The 20,247-nt window shown below is 40.8% G+C and overlaps 1 protein-coding gene across 2 annotated transcripts in view; it reads right to left on the reverse strand.

The window, feature by feature from the left end:
- Window positions 1-20,247, reverse strand: part of WDR72 (WD repeat domain 72) — a 131,787-nt gene that overhangs the window by 37,024 nt on the left and 74,516 nt on the right. For both annotated transcript variants that reach the window (XM_075575719.1, XM_075575718.1), the window contains exons 15-18: window positions 18,557-19,359; window positions 17,383-17,474; window positions 15,473-15,555; window positions 12,530-12,713 (exon numbers count right to left, since the gene is read on the reverse strand). In XM_075575719.1, coding sequence (XP_075431834.1) covers window positions 12,530-12,713; window positions 15,473-15,555; window positions 17,383-17,474; window positions 18,557-19,359 — 1,162 coding nt within the window. The remainder of the gene's footprint in view (window positions 1-12,529; window positions 12,714-15,472; window positions 15,556-17,382; window positions 17,475-18,556; window positions 19,360-20,247) is intronic.

The following is a 20,247-nucleotide window of genomic DNA, read 5'->3' on the forward strand; positions in this document are numbered from 1 at the left end:
GGGCTAATTGGTGTTCTGCTGAACAAATGTTAAAAATGTAGCCACTTTGTAGGTTGCGGGGGGGGGCTGGAGGGGGTGACAAATATTACTAAGTCAATAGGATGATGATTTGAAATAAGTAACGACGCCTCCAACACAAGCGGGTTTGTACAAGGCAGAGCATATTGAAATGCTGCCCAATGTTAAAGGAACAGTTTAAGAGAACATGCCACATTTATCACAGCCTCACAGACAAGTTATTGAGCTGTCTCTGAAAAACAGAGCCAAACAGGAAAGCTTTCAGCAGAAAGCAGTGGTTGAGGTCCTTGATTGATAGAGTTAGATGATGTAAAACTGTCTGATGACCTTTCTGCAAAATAAAGTGAAGGAACTCAAGGACTTTTATGGCGATCTCTGACCACAGATGAACAGCTACTTTATTACAGCACCGATTGAACGGGCACCCGGGCTGTCTCATTATTGTGGCACTTTTGGTTGGCCATGGTTAACGTTACCAGCAATGCACTGTGTCCAACCTGCTATTCATCCTTCAAATATTTGCTAACCAGCTCATTACAGTGATCAGTAAAATTCTTATCCGTATTTTTTTTAACATTTTGCAACAAAGTGATAAGTAAATAGTATTGTCTCCTTTTCCCGATCTGTAAATAATTTACTAGGACCAGTGTTTCTTGCAGCATTAGATGTATTACAAATACAGTATCTGTCTGTAAACTGTACAGGTTTGGTTAATGCAGCGATTTTCACACTGCAAAAGAACCTTCATAATTGCTAGAATTGCTGTTTAATCCCAATAGCGCTATGTACGGTATTTTATTATATAATGTTTCATATGAGTGCTCTATCTGCTTTCTGAAGGCAGGAAACATTTCCGCTGCCCCTTTTAGTTATCAATCAAACCAGCAGATTTGAATGGTGATTATAATTATAGTAAATTTACATTAAAAGCTGCTGATCGGTATCACTAACCAACACAAGCTCTCGTCTTCACATTACAGCATGTGTTAACTGCCAATAGATTGATGATATTGATTAAAGGTTTGGTTGAAACTGTTATTGTCCCACAGATGCTCCCGGCAATAAAAGTAATGCTTTGTTTTGTGAATGTAGAAGTGTTTCAGCATGCACGTGTGACGAAGAATGAAGTAAGAGGCCAAAATACGTTCTTGTGGTAGGCATTAATTTACTATTTTGGTGCCACAATAATCGTTATTTCGTGCTGGTCGTTTCATTACTGGAGGTTTAGGTGTGTGTATGCTTAAAGATAGTATCAAGTGAGGCAATCCATCAGAGTCAATACCTCTCTAATAATGTAAAGAATTGGGTGCCCTTGGACAGCAACCTTTATGTCCAGTAGGAAGGTTTATTTTTGTCGATAACAGACCAGAATATGGCTTCTGTTCTTCAACACTGCAAAATGTGTCTGGAACACATGCTGCTAATTTGTAACCAAATGGCATGGTTCGAGATCATTTATGTACAACAAAGACAACAGGTTCAACGCCTGTTCCCAAACGGGCATGACGTGTTTTAATGTATTACTTATGATATCCTGTTCTCGGAAAGAATATCCTTTGAATAGGACCAGCAGGTTATGATGTGGTAACAACACACCTTGGCCAAGGGCAGAGGTCACAACTGTGCGTCTATGGAATATATTTAACCCATTGAGCATGGAAGGTGTTAAAGTCATACCCTGACCTAAACTTGAACCCATTTAGAAAAGACTGACATTGGGTGCTAGCTTGTTCTAAAGCAATAATTTCACAGGACTGATGCTGCTGTCCTGAGCTCATTAGGAAAAGCTGAGATAAATAATGATCGTACAGATTTCTAATAGCCATATTATTCCCATGGAATGGTAATTTTTTTGTGTGCCAGTTGGGATACCTTCTGATGGACCAACATTATGCAGTACATAGAAAATGTTTTGCATTGGGCTTTATGACCAAGTTGCCTTGTTCAGATATGGACAGCTACAGTATTTATAATTATTCTAGCAGCTCAATTTTTTTTTTTTAATACTGCACACCAGTGTGATTTAAATTTAAATCAAATATACTGAACAATGTCACAGCTTTTGGAATAGAATGTCATGCAAAATAGCCATATTTTATTGGGATGATCCTAATCAACACTGCATCACATCTACGTTAGACATTTACACACAAAAGAGGTTTGATGACGTACAGATCTTTACAAAGCACTTTTTTTTTAACAACATTACTAAGGCACCCGAGTATATTTCGCTGCAAGATTTAGGTTTTTATCAAGTGGATGTCCATAGATTGTTTTCTTGACTTGTCCTTTCAGAAAGCAAGAAGTTTGGCGAGGTGACATAATGAGCATGGGTTTCCCTATCACACTGATTACTTGATGTAATAGTAAGCAAGCTTAAGTGAACTGTGTGTCTTCAATCTTTCCAATCACTTAGGGCTGGGCATCAGAGGATATCATCCATCATTCCAGGCCTGAAACATATGGTGCATCAGCAATCTTAGGCTGACCTAAATGATAGCAGAGGCTGCTATGCTGTTCACAATAAGAAATTGTTGTCCACTGAATTACAGGTTTGTGATTAGATTGCTAACATGGCCAACTTGATGTATACGTGAGGTGTCCAGCAAAGATATTTCCCTGGGATAGTTTGAAGATTAATTTATGCCCTTGAATTGCGCACCGGTCACAAAGTAAAAGAGAAAAAAAAACCGTCAAGATATTTTTCTTGTGAAACACCCCCCAAAAAAAGAAGTACTGCAGTGGTAACAGTGATCTGTTTATATCTGTTCTTTTTTTCATAGCAAAATTCAATAACCTGGATTTTAGTGGTTTCTGTTGCATAGAAGGTATTGTTATGCTCATAAAGGAAGCCGGTGGCATGGTTTTAACGTTCATGCTTTAGCAATACATATTTTACCCCATTGATCCTAAAAGTAAAGCACAGCATACATTAAAGCATGGGGGGCCAACTCTAGTCCTCAATGGTCACCACCAGGTCAGGTTTGTAAGGATGTCCCTGCTTCAGCACAGGTGTCTCAAGAAAAATGACTAAGCCATTGATTGAGCCACCTGTGCTAACGCAGGGACTGATTGAGCCAACTGTGCTGAAGCAGAGATATCCTCAAAATCTGACATATTGGGGGGGGAGGGGGGTCTTGAGGACTGGAGTTGAAAACCCCATGCATTAGACCCTTTGAGGGTTGTTTACAAAGCTCTCCTGACAGCAGGACTTCTGTAATAATGTAATGTCCATTGACTTGTAGCATTAAGCAAACTTATCACAACCTTCTGGAAGCAAACCGAACCAATAAGGGGGACATTCTCATTGTTCGCCAACGCTTGCGAAGGGTTTGCACATCTCTACTTATGACCCAATCATGTTAATGGCCCGTGATGTACCTTCTGGGGCTCGTAAGTGCAATATCCCCGATCTCAGAATCTCACACATAGCCATGTGGCTGTAAACATCAGTTAGCGTTGACAATCAACGATCTGTTGTACGTATGGCCTTATACAGCATGCAGGACAGTGTAAATAATCCAAAAGGACAAGCTTTTCTATTATTAATCATTTAGAAAATCCCATTTTCTCCATTTCTCCTATGTGTTTATAATTATTATAAAAAAAATGTTTAAATCAGGTTACAGGTGTTTATGGCACTGTTTAAAGGTGCAATTATTTTATAACATAGGATTGAAGCTAGGGGTCTCCGCAGCTGAATCCCATTCATTTTAGCTCATGGGGCCCCCTGCTCCCCGAGATATTTACCTCCAAAGGGGGTGCTGGTGTCTTGACAAAGTTTTAAGCTCAATAGGAAACCAAACCTGATGACATCACAGCTTCTTATTGGTCCTCAGAGCGCAGGAGCTTAGAAACCCCGCCATTATGTGAACCCTGCTAGCCGAGTGGAATGGCTACTGGCATCCCCTTCAGAGGTAAGTATCTCTGGAAGCAGGGGGTACCCGGAGCTGAAATGAATGGGGTTAATCCAATGTTAAAAAAAAAAATTTTGCCCGGCTTGGATTGCCTCTGACGCTACTTTGCAAGTTTAGGATACATATCATCCATAACTAGCTTCCCGTTAAACTTGGGGCTCTATTATAATACTACTTTAGTACCTTGGATGTGGTACCTTCCAGCAGAGTTTCAATAATAGAAAAATGGCCCATTGTTGCAAAATGTAATTAGGCTTCCAGTGGAACCTTGTGTCTCCTACATTCCTGCTTAGCAGAACATTCATATCAGGAATCATTCTGTTTTATGTTTAACTGCATAGCTCCTTTGAAAACATAGATAAAAGCAGAGCCCACTTATGAAACTGTACACAAATAGATTTGGATTTTAGTGAACATAAAGATATATTGATCGCCATTGTTAATATTTGCCTCTCCATTCTGGTACAATGTAAACCCCAGCCAGCACTTCTGTGTTCAGAGACAGAAAGGTAGCAGTTGTGCCGCAGAATCAATAGATAAAATCCAAAAAGCATCGTTCTCTAAAAGGCATTGCATGGTCCTCTTTTTGTGTAAGAAGGAAGAGAGATGAGGAAGGATTAAACATGCACAAAAAAAAAAAAAAAAAAAAAAGATTGCAAATAAGAGCTAGGGTCCGATATAACGAGATTAAAAAAAAAAGGCTGGGCAGGTTGGCGGGTTAAAAATAAGAACTGTGCCAATTCAGTACTTTCCGATGTCCGAGTCGAACTCCGGGACAAATTCTGGAATCTGAGCAAGTTCTGATCCAAAACCCAAGAAAGGATCCTTTTATTTTCTTTATATATAAACTGGGCAGACTTTTGGGTTTGCGAATAGTAAACACCAAAGTTGAAATTTCCAGCTCTCTCCAAAAAAAAGTCCTGCAGATCTAAAATGTTTCCATAACTTGTAATGATTTTTTTTTAATCAAAGATCAACTCCCGATAAAACGTAAACATAATTTCAAAAAATTAGAACCAAAACATGTGAAAGTTCCCACGCGTAATTTTAATATAGTATTGGCTTCAGTATGGCTAATGTTGCTAGTTACTTAAGTTAATTTTTCCTGTCCTGCCTTCAAATACTTTCTGGGAAAGCTACCTGCCTATCTGTACAAACTCCTCACCCCTATCACACGCAGCACTATCACCTGAGAGCTGACTCCAAAAGTCTATTCACGGTCCCACTCTCGCCATTGTATTAGCCAGTTTGGATCTCTCCAGTAGAGAGAATAAAGATCAAAGTAGCCGGCCGCACCTCTTCCTCTTACCTCCTCTTATTGTGTACCTCAGAACTGGAACCGCCCCCATTTGCCGCGCTCACGTGCCTATCAGACCTAATGGGAAGGGACTTACTTACCTGTGCCGGCCGCCTCTGTTCTGCCGCCCTGTTTCTCCTTCAAAATCAAGTAGTGATGTACCGAGTACTCGGAATTATCCGGTACCCGGTGTTACCCAGCAGATTTTCAGCTACCCGGAAATTACCCGGACCCGGCAACTGAGAAGTGGGCCCGGTGCCGGGTAATACACTGGTAGCTGAAAAATACATCATTACTTACCTGTTGTCAGCGATGGAAGGGGTGGAGGACCTGTGAGGAAGCCCGCGGCGACATCTAGGCAGGTCAGCAGAGGTCAGCCGGCTGTCCAATAGGGACGCTTCTGCTCCTGCTGCGGTCACATGGTTCCCCAGCTCACACTGCTATGGAGTACTTCAGCTCCCGCGCGGGCTGAACACACACTGCTGATGCTGCCACAGCCACAGGACCTCTGACCTGCCTAGATGTTGCAGCCATCTTCCTCCACCCCCAAGTAAGTACCAACCCGGTAACCGGGTAACCGGGTAACCGACCAGGTAGGTCATTTGATTTTGGCCGGGTACCCGTTTTTTTTTTTTTTTTTAAAAGTAGGACCCTGTCCAACACTAAAATCAAGCGTCAAATGACGCCGCGGATGTTACAAATTACGTCTCATTGCCATGGCAACCGTGACATCAAATGACATACAGGATACTACCATGGTAACGTGACACCGTGCAACGTCATGTTGTGTCATCCGTGGCATCATTTGAAGCTGGATTCTGAAGGGGAAGCAGGCAGGCAGGCAGAGATGGCAGACACAGGCTAGTGCCTAAGGGCATATATTTAACTGTTCATAAAATGTCTTGAAATATAATGTATAACCCTGTTTATTTAATGTAACCAGGTATTGTCACCATAACTCTGTGCCCAGGACATACTTGAAAACGAGAGGTAACTCTCAATGTGTTAATTCCTGGTAAAGCATTTTATAAAAAAAATAAATAAATAAAGATGCATACTGATTTTACCTTTATGATGTCCACCATTTACCCATTCAATGCTATAAGGGTTACACTAAATCATAATTGAATGTTCAAGAACAGCCGCAGACATGAATATGCTGGTTATAAAGCAGTTTTGAATATGGCTACAGAGGTCTAATTATCTAACGCTCCTTATGCTTACATATTACACACATTAACACATTAGTGAAGCCCTCCATGAATATTAGCTGCTGTACACCGACTAACTCCAAATGCCCTTTAACACTTTCCGAACTGCAATAGAAAAAGCATTGCTGCAGGAAAATATCGCTAATTACTATAACTAAGGGCTAAAGCAGCCTGGAGCCCCTTGGTGACGGGGCACCTGACCGCAAGGGCAAGGCTCCCCTCTCCCCCCCTCCCCACCCCTTGTCTCACCTTTTGTGCCGGTCCACGTGCTTCCCCTCTCCCCTCCAGCTTGGCTGGATTGCATGCTGTTCCCCCCCACCCCTCCCCTCCCTCAGTGTCCTGGGGAGGGGGTGGAGCTAAGGTGATGTAAAAGAGTGCAGGAGAGGGAAGGCAGTCTGCTCCCTGGAAAGACATTCCCGCCCACCGTCCCTTTGTTTGTGTAATACCATGACAATGGTATAATATTTTGTATACTATGTTGTATTTTCTTCCCTTTCAAAAAAATAAGTACAGTATACATGGGAAGGATGCTGATCCAGGGAGTAATCTGATTGCCATTATTATGAGTCAGGAAGGAATTAATTTTCCCCTTATGAGATATCATTGATGATGGGTCACTGGGGTTTTTGTTTGCCTTCCTCTGGATCAAAATACTGTAAGTACGGATATAGGATAAAGTATCTGTCGTCTAAATTTAGCATAGGTTGAACTTGATGGGCGCATGTCTTTTTTCGACCTCATCTACTATGTAACTAAGTCTGCCATGTTTGAGGTGGGCATTCCATGGCATGTGTTGCCTACGTCACGGCGGCTGTTGGGGGTGGGGGGGGAGGGGAGGGAGAGTGCGTTAACCTTGCGAGTGGGGGCTATGGTGCAGAAAATTCCTAAAACCCTGTGGTAGTGAGTGGGCAGAGCTCATTTGCGCTTGATTCTTTGGGGCCAGTCTTGCTTAACGGCCGGGCCAATGGGCGCCTGGCTTGGTGGGTGTGCGGGCCTTGGTTGGGGTGCCATCGGCCTTTATCCGGGTGGAGATCACGCTGGCAGGGTTGGCACTTACCAGGGTGGTTTATTTGTGTAAATAAAGCCGTGGTCTTTGTACCTCCAGACCTTTGTTGTGTGTTTACTTATGTATGTGGCTTGAGGGCAGCTGCCTCACAGGCTCCAAGGTCAGGCAGTGGTGCCCAACTCCAGTCTTTAAGCCCCCCCCCCCCCCAACAGGTCAGGTTTTCAGGATATTTCAGCATCGGCACAGGTGGCTCAATCAGAGGCTCAGTCGTAAAGGTCTCTTACCTTCTCCTTCACGCCGCCCTCCTCCTTCTGCAGCATCAAATGATATGGTGATGGGTTGGTGGTGGGTTGCCATGACCACGTGACGGCACATGGCATGCCGTTGTCATGGAAACGCATCATCACGTGACGTTGTGGTGTCGTTTGACGCCGTGACGCTACAGAAGGAGGGTGGCGCTGCAGGAGGAGGCGGTCCAGACGAAGTGCCTATGGGCAGCAAACTTTGAAATCCTCCAGCGGCTGTGGAGCGCTAAGTACATAAATAGCGCTATAAATAAAGATATGCATACACACATACTAGTAGGGTGAGAATGCATACAGTGCAGGTAACATTATAAAATGTGAGCAAACAGTTTTCATTTAAAATATTAAAATGCAAGTATAGATCATTAACAACATTTACTCGTTTGAAAAGTCAACTTATTAAATGAATGGATGTTGTTTAGGAAAAAAAAACAAAAAACCTTATTTCATTATATTTATTTTATATGATAGATTGTAAGCTCACTGGGGCAGGGGACTCCTTCCTATGATCTCAGTATATGTACTAGTTTGTCATACAATGTTATTTTCCTCCCTGCCACATTGTAGGAAAGATAATAATAACAATATTGTCAATTTAATACAGTAATCCTCATTGGATGCATTTGCTTCAATGGTGAATCCATCTCCTGTTGGAGATGTGATAACATTGCCCTGCGGGCCTGAGCGGGTTAAGGGTCCTTTTGTATACAGTAAACTCGAGCTGGTCCCCACCATTTTGTCATAGCACATACTTCAGCATTCTTAGCTAAAGTGTTACACTTGACATTTAGTTTGTTTGAAAACATCAGGAGACTGAAAGGCTTCTCTGTGCACATCTCAGGAAGCGCCTTTATAGGGGATTAAAACCTGAGCCCTCATTGCTGCACAAAGAAAAAGAATTGGTGGTGGGGACTCTTAGCCACCTGTGCACTGTTTTACAGCTTTCTCAGATTTCAGCAAGAATATAAGTGCAGTCCGATGGCGTTTGGTCCAGATAAACTCATACGTGAGCTGTGATGAATAGGGACATACAGGCAGTCCTCGTTTTACAACGCTTCGCTTTACAACGAATGGCTTATCCAACGCTATGCAATGCATACCTATGTTCATTTTTACAACGCCAAAACGGCTTATCCAACGCTCTTACGGTGCTTTGCAAAGTTGTTTATGTGTATATAATATATATACTGTATTATACTATATAATATATTATATATTTATATTATATTATATATTATGTTATATTATTTATATAATACAGTATATACATTATATAATTTATGTGTGTGCTGCGTATCTTATTGCCTGCGTAAAATATTTGGTGTATTTTAGTGTTAAAAATGCCTTCAGGAACGGAACCTTTCATTTAAACAGTGTTCCTATGGGAAAGTGGGATTCGCTTTACAACGCTTCCCTATCCAACGCCATTTTGAGTAACGCATTGTGTCGAATAACCGAGGACTGCCTGTAATTCAAATCTACCAAAAGTTAAATATTCTGACTCATGCACACTGTGGCAAGTGGTAGAGCCAGGCAGTTCACTCACTCCCCGTAGATGCACACAGTGTCCTTTTCTTGTGTTCTTTTATTGCAAAAGGCAACAATAACAAAGGAGGGGAAACGGGATAGGTGGCGACAGTGAGGGATAGGTAAATTATGATAATTTCTACCAGGAGATGGGATAACAGACTGCTCCTGAAGGGTTGCGATAGTGCAAAGTAAATGAGTATTTTCAGTATTAGCTACTACCTATTTTTATTTGAACTAACAATTGATATCATAAGACAAGCTTTTGAGAGTTCTCCTCTCTTCCTCATATCAGTGATACTGATTTACAAAATAGTCCAGGAGTTAAACACAGATGTAAAAAAAAAACAAGATGGCCATCTAAGGCAGATGAGTAGGAAAGGAATGGCAGAGAGAATAGTCTGTTTTTGGCATATTTTATGTCAGTATTTCTTGACCTGACTGAGCCACTGATTGAGTCACCTGTGCAAAATCTGGGACTGATTGAGCCACCTGTGCTGAAGCTGAGATATCCTTAAAATCTGACCTGTAGGGGGGTCTTCTGGACTGGAGTTGAGAACGCTTGCTTTACCGGTATTTCTACTGTTGTAGAACGTGGCATGTGCCTGCGCTTAAAAAAGATTTATGCTACCGTTAATGTGACAGAGAAAAACAATGCATATAGCCATCAAGAAACGTACGCAAATCGCACACTTCTTAATACATACACCTGCGCCAACGTGCAAACATAACGCCATAAATCCCACATCCCATGGCAGACATACATCAAATGAGTGCAACTGCAATGAATATGTAAACACTGCCTGGTGCAGGTATATTTCAGCGGGGGTTGCAACAATATAATAATTTAATAATAATAACGGTATTTATATCGCGCTTTTCTCCCAATGGGATTCATTCACAGTTACAAAAAGGGAAAAAGAAGAAAAAATTTAAGGTTATAAATGAGACCAAACACAAGGAAAGATACAATACAGGATGGGACGGTACTGTAGCTATTAGATGCCGGACAGGTTGTGGTTCATTAATTAAATACCTGGGTAACCGGGTAGGTCTTGAGCCTGATTTTATTTACGTGTCTTCTGGCACCAAAATATGTCTGTGGAACAGCATAGTAAATATGGCTCTATATTTCTGTAATATATTGTACCTTTTCCTGTTGCCTACACAATCCAATAAATTCAAAAGGCAAATGTACCATGTGCTTTCTAAGCAGACACAAGTAAGCAGTATTTTACAGTAAGACCTTTCCTATAAGGCTGTCTTCTTGTGGTATGTCTTGGTGGAATCCTATCCGTGCTAATGTTTGGAAGAAGACTCAGGTGGCGCCTGTACAATTTGATTTTGTGTAAAAATACACACCAAATCTGATTTCTGCTACATTAAGGAGTTCTTCAGTAAAATGCACGAGGAAAGGAATGGAATAAGCCGCCGGTTCAGTAGAACTCAGCAAGCTTGCTTCCCTTTAAACGTGCCCAGTAACATTTAAAGACTATACAATGAGAAACCATTTCAGTTGAGCAGATGAAAGATGATTTAATATATTAAGCCTAAGCCACGGGTTAGCTGCTAAAATATAAATTGATTTGTGTTCTCTTACGAGAAATAACTGTAACATGAAACGCCAAATATTACACTAGAAGTTTTTAAAGCAACAATAGAATGGGAAAAAAAATTGGAAATGTTCTAGGGAATATTAAATCAGGAAACTCCATTGAAGTGGACTTAACAAACAGTTTATAATGCAAGCGTGCTGTAGATAAATATTAACCTAATAGAATATCCATGATTTCCATTAAGAGCAGGAAATGATATGTTGTGATTTTGCCTGCCTGCCAGCTCATTCTATGGCATGGAATACTAACAAGTACTCGCAAGATCGCATGTCTTAAAAACAGTGGGAATGACAAATTACAGAATTATACAATATTTTATCTTTAAAACTTTCAGTATTTAAAAAAAAAAATGATTCACAGCAGGAATACTTTATTCTTAATGAATATGTACAAAAAGTGTGTAAACCAAGCAGTGGGTTTAAAAAAATAGAAGGTGCATCAGCCTAAGCATTACCCCTGCATTCATTTATTGTGAAATGTAATACCTCTTAACAATCAAACATTAGCTGTTGTTTACCACGTACGCCTATGTGCGTCCATTGCCGGCACTTTTGTAGGCCAATGGGTCAAAGAGGATACAACACTCTTCTAGAGGAGCTTGCACAGATAACAGGTTCAGTAAAACCATACCACGCCCCCAGTGCCTTCTCCTAAATACTAAACACCACTAAAGAAGAGGTTTATTATCTCCTGCTCTACTTGTTATAGTAGAAAGCAGCGAGTGAGAGCACTGTATAGGCAGGTTTGGCAAGTCATATGGGGTATGCTTAGGGCAAAAATCACCCCATCTAGGGGAGTGCAAAAGTGACGGAGAAGATGAAAACACATTTGCCGTAATATTATGTTTAATGATGTAATAATATTATTTGTAGTGTTTCTGAAAAAAGTATTCTGGTAATTATACAGTATATGGTAATTGTACTTTTTTTTTACGTTATAAAACCCTATGAAAGGAGAAATATATATTGTGGTGAGAGGGGGAGGTTTGGAAACAAAAAAAGCAATGGTTTACATAGCTACAGTATGCTGGATAGACCCAAACAGGTTAATTTCTGATTCTGATTAGGTACATACAGATAAGTCAAATATTTCTAAGGCAGAACACATGAGAATCCAAACTTTGAAGCTGTTGAAATTGCCTTAGGACTCAGTAAATCCACTTCATAGAAGGAGGTTTCAGATAGGTAATTACTGTAACCTCTTATTTTTTTTTTAAATCAGATTGGTCAATCAGTTAAATGGTAACTGGAGGCCATGTCAGATCACTTGAAGAGTCAGCGGCCGAGAGAAGAATAGAGACACATTGAAGAATATTAAGGAAACTGTTCCTGGTAGGATTTAATAAAAATGAAGACTGTGACCTCCAACATGGTTCATGGAGCAGGCCAAATAAAATGTTATTCGTGCTGCTGATGTGTAAATGACAAGGGAAAGACGTTGAATTATAACATAGTCAGGGAAGAGTATAAAGAACAAAGGAGCATAACATCGCTGACAATATGTTTATCACAAAGAGCAATGTATTAGCATCCTTATTTGTTCTGGCGAAGAGAAGATATGACATGGGTGGTGACACCTATTCAAGCTATTTTTTTTGTATAGATCTAAGCACCCATGTTCTATTGTACTTACTTTGCAGAGGATTAGATTTCATTGGCTGTAACTCTATAGTATCTGATGGTTCTGTTTTTGAAGGCATCGGTGCGTAACCATTATCCACCACCGAAACTGGTTGGGTGACGGTTGTTGTCTTCCTCAAAGCTTCCATGCTTTTTTTAACTTCTGCCAATAGAACTGCTTGCATTGCCTCTGTAATCTAAGATACAAAAGACCAAGAAGGGTCATCTACTATACAAGATTTGATGTGGTGGCAGCATGTACAGTAGGTGTTAACAAAGTCTTTATTATTTCCTCATATACCAAATCTTGGTCCAAGTATCTTCATCAAGCTTTATAAAGTCCTGCACTGATGACTAAGAATGGGCATGTTAGCGGGTTTACAATCTGAACTTTGTGGATTCGACGCCCAATTCTAATTTCGAGTCGAGCAGTATGGGGACTTCGACAAGATTCAAACTCAGGGCTGAACTTCGGAACAAATTTTCGAATCTGAGCTAAATTTAAGCTGAATCCAAAGAAAGGCCCATCCTTGGATACGTTTCCATTTGTTGTGTGCAGTTATTTTAATAAAATGATCACACTTTTTGAGAAACCTACTAATATTTGCCCAAAACACAAAAAGTTTTTAGAGCCACAACACAAAAAATATCTGGAACTAGGGTTGCCAGGCAGGGGCGTAGCTACAGCATGTGCAAAGCCCGGGGGCCCGTGCTCTGGGGGGGGATGCCCGCTCTCCCCTCTGTCTGCGGCCCATCTGTCTCTTCAGATAGACACAGGCTTGGGTGGGCAGGAGGAGAGCGGAGGATGCCGGCTGCAGAGTGCGGAGCTGAGCACAGAACAGCTGTAGGATGGGGGAGGTAGTGGGGAGGGAGGGGGGAGGATAGCAGGGTTGTCTGGCTGCTTAACCACTTTTGGGCAGCAGGTGGCACTGCAAAACTCTCCATAGTTGCTCCTCTCTACATCTCCTAGTTCCGTGTGTGTGTGTGTTGGTAAGTGTATGTGTTGGTAAGTATGTGTGTCTGTGTTGGTAAGTGTATGTGTTGGTAAGTATGAGTGTCTGTTGGTGTGTGTGTGTGTGTGTGTGTGTGTGTGTGTGTGTGTGTGTGTGTGTGTGTGTGTGTGTGTGTGTGTGTGTGTGTGTGTGTGTGTGTGTGTGTGTGTGTGTGTGTGTGTGTGTGTGTGTGTGTGTAAGTGTGTAAGTGTGTGTGTAAGTGTGTGTGTAAGTGTGTGTAAGTGTGTGTATGTCTCTGTTGCTAAGTGTGTCTGTGTTGACACATAAGTATGAAAAAGAATTTGCCCGTGGGCCCGCGAATGTCTAGCTATGCCACTGTTGCCAGGTGTTCAGTATTGAACCAGACCTGTAAAAAACGAGAGGTAATGCTCTCTGGACATAGTGACTTGACCGGCTTGGGGGGGCTGCAGGATTTCCCTGTGCAGGGAGAGAGCAGGGCTGCTGCTAGGGGGCTGGGCACCTTCCTCCATACTGATTGGCTGCTTCTGGATAATGCTGAGGGGGACAAGGAGAGGGGAGGTGTGTGTATGTGTCTTTCACCATTGTGTCCAGTATTTTTGGAGAAGCCGTCTGGCAACCCTATCTGGAACCACAACCCCAGGGAAGGTGCCTACCCTGTCTAATGACCAAGTTGTGTCTCTTTTCATTTGTTAGTGAGTGAGCCTTTGTCATATTAAACAATGCAGCACTGTAAATATGCACATCCTTGTAAATATGTATACATATTAGAAATAGAACACAAAAACACCTTTTACACATAAGAACCTGTTCGAGACTGATACATTTTTGGTGAAGCTGTGCAAACGTTTCACATAAGGTCACGAACCATGCCACATTTCCCCTTTTGTCGTCATGAAAAACAATGTACATTGCAATTCATTTATTATGCTAATTGACTAATTTCTCTATAATCACTAGATTTATTTTTTAAATGCTCAGAAATGGCTACATTTGCTTAATGCGGGGACTGTAAATCTGGCGATATCTCACGGAAAGCTTACTAGTATGGGGACATTATTAGGCCTGTGAGGTTTGTCGATTTTTTTTTTTTGCAGGGAATCAAATTTGAGGGGAAACAGCATCAAATCTCGCAAATGCATTTAGGACAATTTCAGACATTTCTACTGCTGAGTTGATTGCTGCTGTTGTCCTGTAACAGTGTGTTACTGTCTGCTGTTCCCCATTCCAACATTAGCAGCTCATAAATAAACATTGCTGAAATAAGTTAATTTCCCTTATATTGTACACAGCAAATACAAATATCACTTTTTTGAGCACAGTCACATGTCTCAGACAGGTCTGCAACCCTTCCTTTCCCCATTATTTCTTAGCATACAGTGCTTTCACTGCAGCCAGGGATTCTGGGTAATGCCATGCAAATGAGCACACGGTCACCTTTTGCTTCAAATCCATTTAGAATATACAAATTCCTTGAGAAGAATTTATGTACATTTGAAATGTTTGTTTTTGTTTCAGCAATGAGGACATAGACAAAATTAGTTTTGCATTGAATTGTGTTGTTTTTTTCCCAATGGTGTGCTTAAAACGTGGCGTTAAGCTTTTCTGTACTGATGTCACACGTTTTAACACACACACACACACACACACACACACACACACACACACACACACACACTTAAAAAGGTTGCAAAGAAAGGCATACATATTTATTCAATCATCAAAAATTATTAATAAGAATGGTTATTAAAAAGATTAAGAAACCTATATTTCAATTTCTTCCCTAAAATCGACTTAACGGTTCCTTTCTTGTTTTTTAATATACATTATAAGAAACCTGAAAGGCTGGTTCTTAGTAGATATAAAAAGAAGATATAGAAAAACGTAAATGTTTGGTTGATCTTTACTTGTTTTGTGACAATAGTAAGTAGTATACCCCTGAAGACCCATTTGTTGTTGTGCAATGGGAAATATCAGGTCCTTACCTGCACGGATTGCTCTTTCCAGGAAGAAACAAGTTTAACGAGAGTTGCATTTTCTGCATCAGGAAAATGGGATCCATTCCTCTCTACATTAGAATACATAAACACATGGATATAGTTAGTGATAATATAATATTACTATATTTAAGCAGTCCGTCCGGTTTCAAATATTCAAAACTCAAAATAGCTCATCGCTCCACCTGTCAATGCACTCACAAAGGCCCCCAAAGGAGGAGAGTACATGGCGGTATCTCCACTGAGGTTAGGTATCTGCAATCTAGTCATAGGTTAGTCACAGAGAGCTTAAAAGAGCAAATCCTCTTGGCATTGTCAGGGAGTGAGGGAAAATGGAGATACGGTTCCCAAGAAGACCTGCCTGAATTAAAATAGCATTATACACTCAGTCATCACATATTGATAAAGTCCTTAAAAACCCTGGCGAGTATTGCAGTTTATTGGGCAGGTTTTAGAAACTATCAAAAACTGGAAAAAAGGTAGCAGAGATGGAGTTTGTGTTTGGTTGCCAGTTAAAGTACCACCGTGTTTAAGTTATTTATCAATTGCGTTACGGTTATAATGAAGGGTTGGCACTTTCACTGGTGTTTTGTATTTTTTCGAAATTAGGGCAAACTTTTTAAAACTTCGAATTTTTGGAAAATATTTGCGGCTTTTTTCCCCATTTGCTGCCGCAAAACTTTGCCCAGTTCATTATTAATAATAATTTATAATAAAAAAAAGAAACAGAAAACACTTAAAAAGAAATTAAATCTGTGGTTTTCGGCTTTCTCAGACTTTGCCTCGAATTTCGCTCGGATTCGAAAGTTTGTTACGATATTCGACTCGAACGTCCGCATGAACTTTGAAGTTCACATAGTTTGGATTTTAAACCCACAAACCTGCCCATCTTTAGCTGTAAGCAAGGCAATCGTCAACCCTCCGGGGGTCATGAAGTCAACGTGAGAGTTTAATGTAGGATCAACGTTTCCGTCCCTCCTTGGACCATCTGAACTTGAACGTTCATTCAGAAGTTTGTGTCTAACATCGTAACAAACTTTCGAATCTAAGCTAAATTCTATTGCTTTACAGTAGGGCTTCTCGGCATTTCGCTTCTCGGCGATCCGCCAAAACGGCGGTACAGAGAAGGGTGCCGCCATGTCTGCACATGCGCAGAACGGGGATGGCCGAGTTTGAGCATGCGCAGGAGGGTAAGAGATGCCGAAAATCGCCGGTTTCGTTTTTTCAGCGATTTTCGCTTTGTGGTAGCGCCATGGAACGGAACCCGCCGTATGAGTGGGGCCCTCCTGTACTTATTTGAACACCGCATATTGTGGAAGTCCTGAGCACCCGGGGCAGGTAACATTGAAACTAATGGAAGTGCTCCTTCGAATCCACCATCTTTAGCTATAATCATGTCATGTAATATTTGAACGGTTTTTAAACCAAGAAATAAATCAGATTTCATATTGTCTATATTGTTATTTTTGGGTTCCCTAGTAGGCTAAAACATACTTGTTTAAACAGAAGTAGCATAGTTTTACCGTAAGACTGCTATAGAATGTCAGCTCACGTGTCCCTCCATCTGTCACAGTCCGTCTCCCTGCTACATTTTGGCGACCCTGGTAATTTCGGACCTGTCAGAAGCACTTTACATGAAAATTGTCCAATTTTTTTTTAATTGACAAAATGTTCCTCCTGCAAGTTTCACCCAAATGATTTGAGCCTCTATTCTGACATCGCCAGCTGTTTTGCTCAGACAGAAAATCTTATAAATTACTTAAAAGTTGATTTTTTTTTAACGGGTATTTCATCACTAAATTCTACAAACGGCAGGTCGTTCATCTGCAATTTGTATCACTCGTGTTACATGTCGCATTCATACTCTAGGTCGCTCACAATTCTGATTGTAAACCTACCATGTAAAAGCTCAGCAGGAAAAGACGGAAATGATGAACTGAAATTTTCAGAGGTTTTCCATTTGCCACGGACAGACTCCATCTTCTCTTGACTAAAAGGACAAAAGCAAGTTACATATGAATGAAATATCATCTTTCCCAGTCTAAAACAAGAGGTTAATGCTGATATGGGGTTTTTAAACCACTCCCATCATTTTTTGTAATGTTTCTGCCTGCCTCTCTTTGAAATTTAAAATGAACCCCTTCTCCTCCTCTGCATCCCCACCCCCATGCACGCTGCTGATGGATGTATGGCCCTGTGTCATACTGTCCCTTATCCTCTCTCTCCCTGCATCCCCACCCCCTGCACACTGCTGATGGATGGATGGTCCTGTGTCATTGCCCCTTACCCCCTCTCCCCCCTGCATCCCCACCCCCTGCACACTGCTGATGGGTGTATGGTCCTGTGTCATTGCCCCTTACCCCCTCTCCCCCTGCACCCCCACCCCTGAACACTGCTGATGGATGTATGGTCCTGTGTCTCACTGCCCCTTACCCACTATCTCCCCTTGCATCCCCACCCCCTGCACACTGCTGATGGATGGATGGTCCTGTGTATCGCTGTCCCTTTCATCCATGTATTGCCCTGTCTGTTTATTCCTTCTCTGCATCATCTGCCTTAGATAGCTATCTTGTTTTTCTTTTTACACATCTGTGTTAAACTCCTGGAATCTCTGAAAATCCGTATCGCTGACCTGATGAAGGGAGGAGAACTCTGGAAAGCTTGTCTTATAATATCTATTTTTCATCCAAATAAAAAAGGTATCACCTAATATCTACCCAGTTAAACTATGTACCGTATTGGCCCGAATATAGTACGGCCTCGCACATAATATGACCCTAAAGTTTTGAAGGTGTTCTACATGAAAAATTAAAGGTGTTAGGCTGCGCATATAATACGAGGACAGTTTTCGGAAGGACAATTTTAGGAAAAAAACATAGCACTACTGTATATTCAGGCCAAGATGGTCATTTACACTAATATCCTGATGTGATTGACACTACTATACTGTAGTTAAAGGTCCACAGTACTTTTAAGTATACAACCTACACCACAAACATGCTCTTCAATGTATTGTACTACTAACTAAATGGCCAACTACAACTAGCTAAATTGTTGACAGAAATAATTTACCTGCCACCTCGGCCGCTGAATTTGGAAACAGAATCCATCTTTAATGTTTTGTAGACTACAAATATCTTCTTTAGTAAAGCTAAAAGACTAATTAAAACCATGCCATTGTTTTCTTGTCTGTCATGCTTTGCGAACTGTTTTTGTGTAGCAACAGAGTATTTCGTCGATAGTTCCACTACTTTCCTTGAGAATAAATTATGAGGGTGTTCTTTAGCCGTATCATTGCTTGTGTGGTTCCATCCAGGTAACATTAGCCCCACGTGATCTTCATCTGATAGAGTTCCAAATGTTACTGTACCCTGAAGTTTTAGGATGTCCAAGTGTCTAATGCAAAAATTGTCCAGTTCCTTATCAATGCCCCAAGGTAAGAGACAAGACAGAAGGAGCTTTGCTGCATCAGTGATCATATTTACATCTATTTTTCCTGACGATGTAGTCTTCATCTTTTTAGTACTTTTGAATTTCTTGTGTCTTTTGATGCCCCCACTTTCTTCTGAAGGGCGTACAGCATTTTCTTTCAAGACAATGGTAGGCTCACAAAGTTGTCCATCCATTTGAGACAAAGATCCAGCAGTTTTGTTTCTTTTCAGTGTTAAGGGCCGTTTCTCTGATGAACTTTTGCCTGTTTTCAATGCATCATAACTGTGGAAGGAGTTTGCGGACTTCAGTCCATTGGCTTGGGTGGAATGTAAAAGTTCCAAAACATTTTCCAAATCAAATAAAAGCAAGTGTAAACTGACGTTATATTTGGTCTTTACAGGTAAAACTGTGAAGGGCCTTGTGACGTAGTTGGAATCTGCACACTGAAAGCAAAAACAAAACCATGTGCTTACTGGCAATGCAGAAGTCAGAATTTTTATATTAAACATTTGCAAACAATACCAACTTTGCTCATACATAAGATAACTATAATATTGCAAATTCAATATTGCCATTAAACACTCAAACTGAAAAACTGACCTTAATGAACATATTATTTAAATAATGAAGAATACGTGATGAAGACATTATCTGATGTTAGTATGATTCCTGCAGTATTCCATCTTAGAACCCTCTAAAAGCTCATGTTCATTCTAATGAATATGGCAGAAATGATTAAGTATTTTAATCAATCTGGCACACAACAGGTTAATTGGTTACATCGTGTCTTTAAAATACATGTATTGTCTTATGGCAAGACGATGCGCAGTCCATGCCTACTTTTATGTGCTGATCTAAGGATAAAGGATATCTGTTTGTGGAAGTGGGGGGATTGAAATATGACTTCCCTGTCATTAGAATTAACCAGACCGGTTTAAATGTACATTGAAAGGCATTCTTTAGGGGCTTCTGCAGAGTGTCAGGGTGGCGTGGCTAGCACGACAAGTCAAAAAGTTGGTCGTTTGCTAAATATGATTATCCTGGGTCTAACCGCACTTTGCCAAAATAACAAATATATATTTTTAACCGTTTCAATTACACAGATTAAATGATACCACAAGCAGGGTTTTCTCTATATAATCTCTGATATCTGTTTCTCCTGCAAAAATATATGTTAGGTTGTCATGTTTAATATCCAGGTGTGGATATTATGTACACAGACGCAACAGTGAAGATGGCATATGGGGGAAATATGTTGTTTTCAATTAAAGGGTTTTAGTATAGAAGTCATGCTTTTGAATTATGAAACCAAAGTCAACAGAGGTGTGTTT

This window comes from Ascaphus truei, chromosome 18 (genome assembly GCF_040206685.1).
Source record: "Ascaphus truei isolate aAscTru1 chromosome 18, aAscTru1.hap1, whole genome shotgun sequence".
Lineage (NCBI taxonomy): Eukaryota > Metazoa > Chordata > Amphibia > Anura > Ascaphidae > Ascaphus > Ascaphus truei.